Here is a 14,255-nt window from a genome sequence, read left to right on the forward strand (position 1 = left end):
ACTGGAAGTGATCATGTAGCTGTTTGAAAAATTCATAGTGATGGACGTTAGGTCTATGTCTTCAGATCTGTTTGTGTCACTGACTAACTACCAGGTTACGAAGTATCATCTAAGAAGCTGTTGTCTTTCTGAACTGGTACCTGAAGAAGGACTAACAAATGGAAACTCAATCAAGATAAGACAAAGGATCTCCTGGAGAAGAAAGAGACCAATTCTGGAATAGGTAAAACTGTTGGTGAGCTCTTGCCCGTGGAATCTTATTACATCAAATTTGCACATTTGCAAAAGCCCAATCTACATGTCCCAATAAAATAAATTATCTCTCAGTGTTAAAAAAAAACTTTGGGCTTTTCTTAAAAGGCAGTAGGGACCTCCCTTCTTTTATTTGTGAGACCTGTACTGCTCTATTGAAACTGCAAAGCTACAAATGTACTATGTCCATAAAAGTTTGTTATTTCAAACAGCTGACCGGCCTCCACAATCCTAGGACTATCTTTCCAAAGTATCTAATTTTCTACAGTGCTTTCACCTGTAAGCTCTTTACAGGCTTACAAATGGAGGAGAATCAACACTGAATATATTGTCCCTTGCCCTTATTGCAGAACAGGTCTAGGGAACTGTCTGAAACACCGGTATAAATCTCATACTGTGGACCAAACTCATTATTTGGCTACAGTTCAAATATATTTTGAACTGTACCTCGTGACTGATCATACTCCAGTTTCTGTAACATCTGTTCAACAATTAACACTGTTCATATTTCCTGGTTTGGACTACACTATTCTTCCAACCTCATGGCTGCATATTTATACATGACTACAAACAACCCCTCTGTGAACTGTCCAAAGATTGTCCATGATCCAGGATCATCTGGCTGCAAAGAAGGCTCTAAAGTATTTGTCTAGATTCAGAGTATAACACCATTAAAACAAACAGCAGTCATAGTGAACAGAAGCCTTTCTACTAGTGCAACTTAGAAAATATTAATTTAATTCAGAATTCTGAAACTAGGAAAACTCTCTCTCTCATGACAGGTTTAATTCATTTTTTAAATCATGTGTTCCATCCTGGTTGATCAGCTGTAGACTGACCTCAGCCCATATCAGCAACTGACTCAGAAAAAAAAATCCACATTTGCATTCTCTCTCTTCTTCAATATCAGGTTTAGTTAATGTGAAGCTGTACAAAAAGTTGTTGGCTCTATTAAAGTCCAGCTCTTTAGTTAATCAAGCCATAGGTTTTGCCTGGAATCACACACAGAAAGAACCTCCTCTTCCTTCCAATATAGACAACAGAGTAATTCACTGCAACATATTGTGGGAAAAGTTATCTAAGTTCACTTCACAGTAAGGAAATGTAGTCTTACCTTGCAAAGGAATCTCATTTCTGGACATGGTTATGGCACCCAGAGAAAACTTACAGTCTGAATTTGTACCTGCTTTGGGGTCTTGCAGGAACACAAACAGAGAAGTTGCAATCTTAGCTTTTAAACTTCCCCCTGCCCCACGACTGGATAGGCCTAAAAATATGGGGCTTGCCTATGTTGTCAGTTTTTGCCTTTGCTGTTTCAGAAAGCTTTATTTTTGTACATATAAGGAAGTGGATTGTTGATATGATCTGCAAGGACTTCCTGTTTCGTATGTATATGCATAACAATGATGCCACATTAAGCTAAATTGCAAAGCTCAACAGAGCCAGGCCTCTTTCTTCAAAGGATACAAAATTCAAAGCTCAGATGCTTCAGTTCCACTTCTTCCCGGTGAAGAAATAAACTATCTGAAAGAGAGCCCAAGTCTGTCAGGCCTTGGCCTATTAGGTCTGCTTCTTGAGCTCTGCTCAAGCACTTGAAATTATGCAAGATTTTAACTGCATCCAGCCACAGACATCCACATGTTTAAGAGCTGTATTACATGTAAAAAGAACAAAATGGGGATGGGGGGGGGGAGAAAAGAAAAAATGTGATAGTTCTAAAGGAGCAAAATAACTTTCAAGATTATTTTTGTAACAACACAAGCAAGTGAAGTCACAGAGTATCTTTTCTTTTGAGCTTCAGAATGGAATAAAAGGGCAAATAAAGCAATTCTTTTTGTCAGTTTCTCCATATTTATACTATGTGAAGCCAATTCTAATATAATTTTTGAATTATCAAACCAGTAGGGAAATGTACTTTGAGCTTCTTAGACATTCTGTGTAATTTTTTTAGCAATAAGAACAACTTGTGAGTAGTGGTTACTATGAGCATAATTCCACAAAGCTCACATTACATTATCTTCATCACACATTCTTGGTCAATAATAGAATTGGAAACAAAACAGCCTTTACTTTTTCCTGGAACTTGACATTTAACAGGACTCCTTGTCAACTTGCCAATGGACTGAAAAGATTCAGCTCCTAAAGAAACTCCAAAGAGCAGCCTGTTTTCTCCAGGTCTTCGCAATTTCTTCTCATGGAGATTTGCAACTAATGAAATATGCTTTTAGAAATTTGGTTTCCATTTTAGCATGGCAAAACCCTAATATGGCTGTTCAAAGATATGCTGCTTGTTTGCCACTAAGCCACACTTCAGTTTAACGCGTTGTGCAGATGAGTTCTTTGAATTGCTTGCTTTGTGATTATATGTTTTCTAGAAGATTTCTATTTTTTTCCCATAAGGTTATGGCAGACCACTTCTGTATTATTGTAAAGAAAACTACATGGATATATCCATCAAGTCTCCAGGGGCTAAATTTGACTCAAAGGAAATACTATATATTTGATTTGTACTCTGCTGTCTTAAATAATATTATATTGTCATGTAATAAACTATAGCTTTGTACACATGTTCTTTTTTTAAAAAATGAACATTGCACTCAAGCCTTTATCTAATACTTTGTTTGATATTATACAGACTGACTGTATTTGCTTGTAGACCACTGAATCTCACAACTCATGGCAATTTAAAGTAGCATTAAAAACAACAGAATGCAATTAACCCCCCCCCCAAAGTAATTAAGTAATTAAAACTAGTAATAAATAGTTGCAAATATGCTGGTGCCAGCCTATCAATCAAGCAACATTTAACCATCAAACGTACCGTAGAAAAGCTCAGTCTTGGCAGTTTTACAAAAATACACAAGATTTGGTACAAACTGACTTCCAAGGGGAGGGCTGAAGTGTTCAGTGCTATACAGAGATAGCATATCCAGGCTCATCTCTCGTGTTCGGGGAACATTCAGAATCCCCAACTGGGATGAATGTACTGAATGGATTAGTTCTATCTGGAGAAGGTGGTCCTGCAAGTATCTTCTCTTGCAGCTACTACTTTGAATTGTATCTGCAAATCTATTGAAAGCCAATGCTTCATGTTGTATGGCTGCAGCAGTTCTCACATGCCATTATGTGGGCAGTTGCATTTGTACTAGCTGCAGTTTCTGGTTAGTCTTCAAAGGCAGCCCCATGTACAGCATGCTCCAGCAGTGTATCCTGTGGTGAGGAGAGCATGAGTTACTGATGCTAGGGCCTCCTGCTCCAGGAAGGGCTGCAGCTGGCCCACCAGTTGAAGCTGTGTAAAGGCCACAGCTTCTATCTGCAAATTTGATAAGAGGACACACAAACCACAGACTTGTTCCTTCTGTGAGAATGGAATACCATTCACAGTTAAAAGCTGAGAAGATAGAAAGCCAAATGATTTCTAGACAAACAGTTCATCTAGCTTGTTTCTTCCATCCAGATTATCAGAGCCTCCAAGCACTGGGTCAAGAATTCCTCTGCATCTTTGCCCTTGCCCAAGATGCTAAGGTACAGTTTGGTATCAATGTGTAATGATTGCCTACTCTGATGTACATCAGACTCATAAGCAGGGTTTCAAAGATATCTGAATTATTGAAGAATAGTATGCAGGATCACAAAGAAAACTGAGAATGATGAAAGTGCGGCAAATTCAAACTAAAAACCCTTGGTGCAAATGAAATCCCTCCCCCCTTAGAATCTTCTCAAGTCCACAATCCCAGGTGCTCCTAACGGTTTCTGATGGTCTGCAGGAAAAGCCCTTGAACAGAGAAAATAACCCAAACACATTCCATTGTCCTGATTTCACATACAGAGCTTGGTACAAGGTTTCACAGCAGCTCCCTCCCAAACAGAAACGCGGGTCAGCGCCATGGCATGTGAAACGTTACGATGTATGAACTACACTGAAACAGTGAACATGACACAGTAGCATACTGGTGATACCTCATCCTGCCAAAAGATTACTTCTTGTGTATGTTAAAAATTAGGAATAAGAGGGAGCACCCTCCAGTCCAACTTCTTGAACTAATATCAGATGATATTGCCTATTTAGGAAGGAGGAACCATTGTAAAACATGTATCCAGCTCTCACAGGTGGTCCAGAAGTGTATCATAGTTAATGGAACGAAATACCACTTAGAGGACAAGTAGGACCAGGAGAGCATACTCTTCCTATCCATGTTCTGACAGAGGTAATACACCAAAGTGATCTATCCATTTCGGTTCCATCCAGGGCCTGAAAAGGGCCCAGACAGCCCAGTTCATCTAGTGCATTCTATAGTTGAAGCCACACCACTTTCTCAACAACTTTCCCTAAGAAGGGAAGATCCAAGGAAGGCTTCTTCAGAAGGAGCCACCTTGAAGGCACCAAGCACATCTTCCCCCCCAAAAGCACGGACTACTTCCTAGATCCAGCTGAAGGAGCCAAGAGAGGCATAGATATAAGCCACAAGTGTTGTAGCTCATAATAGAGCATCCTACCCATTTAATCAGAAATCTACAAACTGAAACAAATTCTAGATAACACTGTAAGATGTTCCAGTTACCACTTCAGACCTTGCCCCTGAGAAGTCAAAACTTTGGCAAACTGGAGTAGCTTTATCAGGAAAATGTTGTGAAAATGTATCACAGTGGCCAGTACTATCTGCCATACCAATATTACACTGCTCTGTATCACCAGGAAATCATAGTTGAAACAACTGAAAAGAATAAAGACCTACCATGTACAAAGTATGGGTTGTGACTTTTTGTTTAAACTACTGTAGATACCTCAAATTATTGTTTTTGAGTGTCATGCTCCCCGATTACACATTCCCAGAACATCTGATTGGACTCGCATGCATGAATGGACTTAACACGTGTTGGGACTTGTGGGTGGGTAGAGTTGGGAGTGGGAACATGCCAGGAGTGTGAAAACATCTTGTTTGGACTATCTCTGGTATCCAAGGTCAAGCTACTGAGCCATTGGAGACAACTGCGTGGAGTTGAGCTGACTGGCACGAAGAGGGGGGCTACATGCTTGAGAGAGGGAAGGGGCTTGTACTCATTGGGTCGTTTAACTTGGGGAAAACACGGGAACTTTCATTTGCAACTTCTTCACTGTTTTGTGTGCTACTTTCCATTAAAGAGATTTCTACTAAAATCATGTATGAATCAAACTTAATGGTAAATTGAGTAACACAGTACTTACATTAAGGCTCCTTTAGCTTGTGTTCAGAGAGTAAATATATTCTGCTATTACAAATAAGGGCAGGATGCTCAACATATTTGGCTGGAAGGCATATTTAACGGCAGCTTTGTTGTTCAGGGTTATGAACTGACAGGTCTAGGCTGGTATCAATTGTTTTGCAAATGCTGATTTACAGCTATGACTACCTTCTCAAAAACAAGCAGGAGCTTGCCATGGTAGTTTGCTCCTGGAATGGAATGTGACTCTCAGGCACTTAAAGGTCCTCCACCTCTGCTCAACTAGAAGGACTGTATGCAACTCAAACTATCTCAGTACATGAATTTTCCTCAAGCTACTGTCTTTAGTGAATTTACTGGAAATTCCATAGAATCAAAATCATCTTGCTTTTCTGTCCTCTCCATTCATCTATTAGTTCCTCATGCAGAAGTCCAATAGGAGAGTTGTGAGCCATAAGCATAGTTGCTTTCTAGGGTCTCTTGCATTGTTTGAGGCCAAGGAAGGAAGGCATGGTCAAATGTAGAATTCTATATCCCTAAAAGAACACTGAAGTGTGGCTGTATGTAAGGAATCAGGGCAATTGAGCACATCTCAATATTCCGATTACCCAGAGTGATTGCAAACTTCTTTTCCCTGGATGCATTCAAGTGGAGGGTTTACAAAAATCTGGAGGTCCAAATCTATCCATCAACATTCTAAATATGTCTCAAGGGACATAAAAAATTAGTTCTGAGTCCTGGAGGTATTATGTTTTACTGAATACTATGATGATCCATTAGTGTATTTCTTTTGTGTGTATGCTACTGAAAGGATTACACCAAACTTTATAAATTGATGCAGCTAAACAATAATTGCCAGCATTGATTTGCATAGCTCAGCAATACAGTAATTGAAGCTGTAGTATTTGGAATACTGAACACAATATGTGTGACTATATAGGATCCAGCATATTCCTTCATGCACTCTCTATCCGCCCCCAAGTTGAACAGAAAAATGGTTTCCTTGACAACCGCAAGCTCCTTGGGTCATGAGAGACAAACTACCAAGTATGCACTTACTGAGAAAACAAAGAGTTTTATGAGATCTTTTTGGCACATGTTGGGGGAGATCCCTTTCTAATAAAAAGCACTTGGCACATGAATTTTGTTACAAAACCTCAAAACAGTCTATAAGTGAAGCAAGTCCGTACTCAATAAAGCAGTCCTCTCCACAGCCAGATGTTAATTGAAAATTATGTGCTCTGCTGACACTTCTTCCTGTATTATATCCCCTTTGAACTTTCAATAAACTTCAATTAAAGTATCAGAATAGGATTGAGATGCAACCATGGTGTCTAAAATACTTCTGTTTGGCAGCATAAATGTGAGAGATTTGCTCAATAGGGTCTTTACATAATTCCTTCATGTACAAAAGTCAATGGAACAAGAAAACACAGACTCTTTCAGTACTTAATGTCTGGAAAACTAAGCTCCTCTGCATAACAGAATGCCTTTTGCATAAACTCTTGGAACGTCAATTGTTTAAACTTTGTTAAATCAGTAGCGGGCAATGCATAACCTTCTAGACATTGAACAGCAGTTCCCATTGTGCCTCACCACTGGCCACGCTGGTTACAACTCAGAGGAGCTGAAATTAAGCAACACTTGGAGGGATAAATATTGTCTATCACTGTGCTAAGTGAGAGGAAGTGAGCAGGTGTACTTTAAGGCAAATTAACTTTAGTCCTCAACACTTTTTTTAATCAATGCCAAAAAGGACAATTCGTCTGAATTGCAAATTAATGCTGAAGAATAGCAGCACTGGAGGACAGCAGGAAAAACTGCTATCTATTTACTAGAGGAAAAACCCTACATGTTTTTTCCCCATGTTTACCAAAGGTGGCACAAGATCAGATGAAGATCTCAGATAGTTTTATTTGATTTGCACTGCTTTTCTTAAAGGCAGCTTTAATCCAGGTACATGAATAATGTGTGTGACAGTGAATATCTGATGAACAGCACTTACCAGTTACAGTACGTACACCAACTTAAGTACAAACGTTACTGTATATTTCTCCTTTTTTGAGGGAATCCTGATGGAGGACCATTGAGAATATGTATTAAGATTTTGTCACCAAGTTGGATAATAATTACTTATCTTGAATTGCAACCTTCCTCTTGTTTTAAATGATTAATTTCTCAACCTAGAGATATAAAGTTTGCTGAGACTAAGCTGTTGCAAAGCTACTGGCACTCAGAACCCACTGATCTAGGAACAAATGTCCCCTGTGCAAGTACCAAGTCATGTCTGACCCTTTGGGGGACACCGCTTTCGCAATGTTTTCTTGGCAGACTATAGCGGGGTGGTTTGCCATTGCCTTCCCCAGTCGTCGCCTTGCCCAGCAAGCTGGGTACTCATTTTATCGACCTTGGAAGGATGGCTGAGTCAACCTGAACCAGCCGCCTGAGAATCCAGCTTCCGCCTAGGACCAAATAGTTCCTTTAAAACTGAACTTTGTATATAGTGCTGCATATATCTGTATGATATAAAGGCCCATCAGAGCCACACACGCCAACAATGTACAATGTACAATATCCAGTACTCTTCATTTACAGTCTGCCAGTGATTCCTCTTTGCCTGTCATTCTTCTGACAAAAAAGAGACAATCTTGCTTGTTGGTATTGCCTGATTTATGCCAGGAAGAATATAAATAAATGAAGATAAAAGCACTGGTCCTTGCCTGCTTCCCCTATGATGGGGAAAAACATGGTGAAGTGGGCCAATCCCACCACTGCTCCTCAAATGGAGAGGATAAAAGACATGTAAAAGAGTACAGTGGTGTGATAAAGGGACTAGGGGAAGGGCACTGCTCAATTCCTCATGTGTTGGATGGACTGGCTTGGTGAACAGATTAGACCAGCAGGATTACTATTTTCTTATCTGGCTGGCCACTGTCAGAAAAGGGAGAGTTGGCCAAGTGGACTTTTGGGCTAATGTACAAGGACTCCTCTAACCAGAGATAGTGTGGATGTTCGCATTCCTCCCCTCTTCGCTCCCACTTACATTTGTAACCTTTTAAAAACATGCTTTTCTTCACAAAAAGAATATTCCGACACCCAGATCCAGAAGGAAAGGCAGTTTAAGTTTAAAAAATAGCACCGGGGTGGTTGTGTCAGCAGGGGAGGGGCTTATTCTAGAAAAACCCAATATGCACTGAGACCTGGACCAAATTTGTATACCACCCAGACTCATGTTATGTGAGATGGGCGGCTATACAAATTTCCTAAATAAACTTCACTAAAGTTTTTTCTGCTCTGAGATGGGTGGGAATTTCTCTTTCTAATCTTAAGGAGAGCTCAGAATGATACAGAATGAGACAATTCCTGAAGGAAAAAAGCTTAACACGCTGAACTGTGCCAGTTGCCTCTCACTTTAGTTAGGACAAAGTGGGTAACATAAGGCTTTTTGACTGCATATGATCCGTTTTAAAAAAATAACTGCTACAGCCTCTTCTGACCACAACTTCTAAAAATTGGTGTTTTGGTTTCCCATTATTTTGGAGCAGAAATACATACACAGTAATGTAAGGTCTAAAACAGGCTTTAAAAAACCACACATTAAAAATCGAATCTCTTCCCATCTAGGAAATAGACAAGGCCCATGAATGACACAGACCTCCTTGTTTTGCATTATTGCCTTGCCACTGCAAAAGATGTTACATTTAGCCTCCAGTCACCAAAATACTGCCCATGATTTTTATAGGTCTGCACTACGTATAGCCTTTACAATGTCTTTTCTAGCAAACTCAGATAATTGCACAACAATCAGTCTTGAAGATGAGAAATTTGATAAGAAGCTTACTTTCAAAGCAATTTCAAAATCCATGAGTTGCAACCTTTCTCGACTTTTTGTTTATTGACTTCTCTCATCTCACATGTTTACCAGGGATTAGCTACAGAGACTGTACAGCAGTGTTTCTCAATCTTGGAAACTTTAAAATGTGAGGACTTCAACTCCCAAAATTCCCCAGCCAACATGGGGAGTTGAAGTCCACACATCTTAATGTTGCTAAGGTTGAGAAATGCTGCTATACAGAAATGACTCAAAGTTAAACATGAAAGAATATTCACATTTCCTAGAAGTGTGTCCAGTTCAAAATTTTGTTCAATGATCTATCCTATATAGCACTACATTTCTCATCATCCTTAATAACAAAAGCAGTAAGTGTTAACCTATGCCACTTGCAAATCATTCCTCCTGCATGCACTGCTACTGAAACCTTTTGTTATCTCTTACTCAAGGCAGAATTGTACAACCTGAGCCCCAAGGCCTCACATAGCTGCTCAAAAGCTCTAAAATGTATTACCAAATAGTAACTTGTAATGTGGTAAAAGCAGAAAGTTTCTGTGACAGAAGATAAAAATGGTAAAATACATAGCCGGACAATAATCATATTATCTGTGTTTAATTTTAAGTATAAACTAAATGAAGTTATATTTAGATTTGTCTAGCTTTGTTCACTGTTTTTGGAGTATGATCCTCGATATGTCACTCAAAAGTAAAACGTGGCCCTCAACCCAGAAAAAGTTGCACATTCTTGCTGTCGGAGGCGGCTTGCGTTCCTGCCATTAAGATGTGTAGAAATGCGTAAGTTTGAAATCTCATCCCCTAAATTACAGAATGCACCACTCTTTCATCCTTTGCCTTTTGTAGAATCACAAACTACTTCCATTTTCAAAGCTTCATATGAAGCCATACTTAAGGCACTCAACTCCATACTATAGATTGATCTAGATTTTCTCTCCAGGGTCTGCTACTGACACTGACAGATAATCCAATTTGCTCTGACTTTAGTATTTACCATTTTCACATGCAATATCTGAACAAGGAGCATTCTGCAAAATTTTTCCAATAATGTAATAAGACATAACCTGGCAAAAATGCTGTTCTCTGCAGTTCTTCCCTTAGAAACTAAAAGCAAAGGAGATGGGGAAAAGACAGCGGTCTCCAGAGGATTTAAGGACGTATGCAAACAAATTGCTTGTTAACCGCTTTTCAGCTACCTATATCTTTTTTTCCTTTATATGTATCTTGGATTTATGTTAATGTAATTACCTGATATTGCTTGAAATAAAATTTTAAAGAACTGCTTTTCAGCTATTGGGAATCTTTGGATTGACAGTTTAACAGCACTATTTCTTTCAATCCTTAGTGAAATAAGCTTTAAATACAAGTTTAAGGACTTAATTTTTTTTTCCTGGAATAAAGAGCAAAAAGGTGATTAAAATTATGATATTAGAAAGTTACAAATGGACTAAGGGTCCAGATAAATTTGAAATAAGATTTTAGAATTAATTATAAGAATCCTTCCCATGGAAAAATACTTTTGTTTTGAATTCTTTAAAAAAAACATGATAGGGTGTGGTTTGAGGGAACTAGAAGGAACTAAAGATTACAATTACAGGAGAAGAACTCTTAAAATTGACTTACTAATACAGAATGGAGCAAAATACTTTAAATGTTCAACACGTTAAAGGATATTTTTGAACAATGGACCCAGAAGTTAATTTTAAGAGTGTCTGCCTCTATAGACAGACTGTGTTTAAAAGATGTTATGGAAGAGGAACAAGTTTTACCAGACAAGACTGAGACTGATCTGAAAGTGGATTTAAAAATGACAAGCTACAAGAATGATGTGGAAAAAGATGCTATGCTGGACGTATAAAAGAAACTGGCTGATTTCTTAATAATTAAAGGGGATACACAAATAACAAACCAAGGGAGTGACCTGGATAATCTTCCTATATAGGATTTACAGAAGAGATTTGTTAAAGCTTTGAAGAATTTTGTGAGAAGGGATAAAGAAAAAATGAAAAGAAATAAAATTCTAGGACATTATTTGAAGGGATTAAAATCAAGATCGTTAAAAGTAAAAGGAAGGAATATAAAGTGGGTTTATCTGATCAAGGTTAAAATAGATATGTTGTTATCTCTGGTAACCCTTAATGAACTTTTGCTGATCAGGACTGAAATGACAACATTTTTAAGGATTTGTTTATAGATAAGAGATGGGATATGGGAAGAAAAGATCATTTGTTGTATTTTAAGAGAAGGCAATACGTTACTAAAATTGTTTATGCTTGTTGTGATGGAGTGGAAAGTCATTTCTTTAGATTTTTCTTTTCTTTTTCTTTACTATTTATTTATTTATTCAATTTCTATAGCCGCCCTTCTCAGCAAGTGACTCAGAGCGGCTTACAACAATAAAAACTATAAAACAATTAAAACAATTTCAATTAAAACAATTAAATTACAGAATAAATATACATGGCCACCAAGTAAGCAGTGCACAGATGTTAATATAACCAAGAAACGGGACCATTCACATGTTTGAGGCCCCAGACCTGGGCACATAACCAGGTTTTCACGGCTTTACGAAAGGCCAACAGGGTCAGGGACATCCTAAACTCTTTAGGGAGGATATTCCAGAGGGCAGGCGCTACAGCTGAGAAGGCACACCTTCTAGTCCCAGCCGACCAACATTCCTTGGCTGACAGGACCTGCAGCATGCCCAACCTACCAGATTGAATTGGACGGGCAGAAACAACTGCTTTTTTCTTTATTATTTTTTCTTTCTTTTCTATTTTTTTTCTATTTTCTTTTCTGCACCTTCTATTTTTTCTTTTTCTTTTTCTAGTTTGCATTAGTTTTTTTATCATTGTAGTTGTAATTTTTAATAAAATTACTATTAAAAAAACAGGAATATCTACCTTTCCTTCGCCACCTGCTTTTTCTTCCTTCCTTGTTGCTATTCTGGTCACTACTGCTGCTACTGCTGCTTTCTGAGATGGGGGAATCTGACTGTATATCACTGCTTTCTTCTGAGCCTTCAGACAAGTCCTTCAGTCCATCAGGAACATCTTTCTGCAAATGAGTAACAGAGAAAGAATCATACAAATGCAAATGCAGTAGAATCTAATGTGTATTTCTCTACTTCAATTCAACATAGGGGAAAATTAAACCCTAAAATAGATTGATGCCACCAGTTCAAAAATGAGGGAATATGATCTTCTAGGAATATCATGTATGCAAGCCCAATTAAAATTAATGGCAACTATGAAAGATGACACAGACCTTATTTGCAGGTATTTAATATGGATGGGACCTGTTAGGTGGCAGTACCTATCTGACTTAGGTTGATCTAGGAAAGCTAAGCAGGTTTGGATCTGTTTAGTATTTGAATGAGAAACCTCCAGAAAATCCCAGAACTGTAAACTGGACTGGAAAACCTGAATGAATGAATGAATGAATGAATGAATGAATGAACGAAGGCAATAGCAAACCAATTTGATATTGTTGCCAAGAAAATTAAATAAATGTGTCCCTGAGTTCACAAGGCACTGCACTCAAGAGGACATTCCATTTTTATTTAATATGTATGGACATTTTGTTGTTTATTCGTTTAGTCGCTTCCGACTCTTCGTGACTTCATGGACCAGCCCACGCCAGAGCTTCCTGTCGGTCGTCAACACCCCCAGCTCCCCCAGGGACGAGTCCGTCACCTCTAGAATATCATCCATCCATCTTGCCCTTGGTCGGCCCCTCTTCCTTTTGCCTTCCACTCTCCCTAGCATCAGCATCTTCTCCAGGGTGTATGTATGGACATAGGTTAGGATTATAGCTCTGGAGGCAAAGTGGATCTCATACTACTCCCTGTCCAAAAAATGACCACGCACATCCCTCAGCACTCCCAAACTTCCAAGGAATGGAGCCTACCACATATAACTGTTCTACTGTGCACCTCAAAAACCCCCAAATTGTTAGTACTATCATATTTAACATTCCACCTATTTTCTTCATTTAGTTTAGTTAGTTTATAAAAATAGAATTCTTGTGAAAACAATCTTTTTCGTAATAATTGTTCATACACATTGGACAACATTTACACTATATTGTCTACCTACTGGAGAGCTTATTCTCACAAAAGAAAAGCCTTAGCTCAGTGACAGAACATGCAGAAGTTCTAGATTCAACCAAGAACCACTAGGCAGGACTACAGCCATGTCTGAAAGCCTGGAGAGCTGTTGCCAGTGTTGATAATATTGAACTAAATCAATGGTGTGACTCAGTAGAATGTTTCTTGTATTTCTAACAGCTTCTCGTACTCCTAACAACAGATTTGATCCAATGAACTTCTTGTTAAGTTAATTATGACTTTCAATTCATGGATAATAATTGGTTTGTGATCTAATCAGTCATGAGGGGCAATGCAGGAACACTGCCGAACACATATTGTCACCCTTCATCATTTCAAAGACTACTCTAAGCCCCACTAGGAAGGTTTATTTAGAACATCTGCAAACTACTTCATAAAGTTTTCTAACTCTGGCAGTTCATGGTTTGAAATATAGTTTAACCTGTTAAAAGACAGTGCTCATTTCAAGCAGGAGACTCACCTTCAGGGTATAGACCCCCATCCTTCCAGGGACCTTATAGAAAATTCCCTCATCTCCACGGGAGTTGGTATGCAGCATAGCATTCAGGCATGCAAGGGGAGAAGTTCCACTGGAAATAGAAGTGCAGATTTAGCCACCAGCAACACAACAAAGCAATGCTATCACACTTCGTATCCACTGGACCTATGCATTACATGATGGTAAGAAAAATGACCCAACAAGGCCTTGCCAATTTTATTTATTTATTTATTCAATTTGGATGCAGCCTGAATCCAACCAACCGATAACAATTCTCCAGTACATGCAAATTATCTTTTTTTTTTTAATGAGATAAGACCAGGTTTAGCACAGATGTTATAGGCCAT

The 14,255-nt window shown here is 38.6% G+C and overlaps 1 protein-coding gene across 2 annotated transcripts in view; it reads right to left on the reverse strand.

The window, feature by feature from the left end:
• Nucleotides 1-14,255, reverse strand: part of ASXL2 (ASXL transcriptional regulator 2) — a 75,648-nt gene that overhangs the window by 21,431 nt on the left and 39,962 nt on the right. Inside the window, exons 4-5 of one of the 2 annotated variants that reach the window (XM_063300181.1) lie at nt 13,891-13,999; nt 12,205-12,358 (exon numbers count right to left, since the gene is read on the reverse strand). In XM_063300181.1, the coding sequence (XP_063156251.1) occupies nt 12,205-12,358; nt 13,891-13,999 (263 nt within the window). Of the gene's footprint in view, nt 1-1,366; nt 1,738-12,204; nt 12,359-13,890; nt 14,000-14,255 lie in introns of those variants that run through there. The other variant, XM_063300176.1, reaches the window with a different exon arrangement.

The sequence above is a fragment of the Candoia aspera genome, chromosome 1, assembly GCF_035149785.1.
Source record: "Candoia aspera isolate rCanAsp1 chromosome 1, rCanAsp1.hap2, whole genome shotgun sequence".
Taxonomy (NCBI): Eukaryota; Metazoa; Chordata; class Lepidosauria; order Squamata; family Boidae; genus Candoia; species Candoia aspera.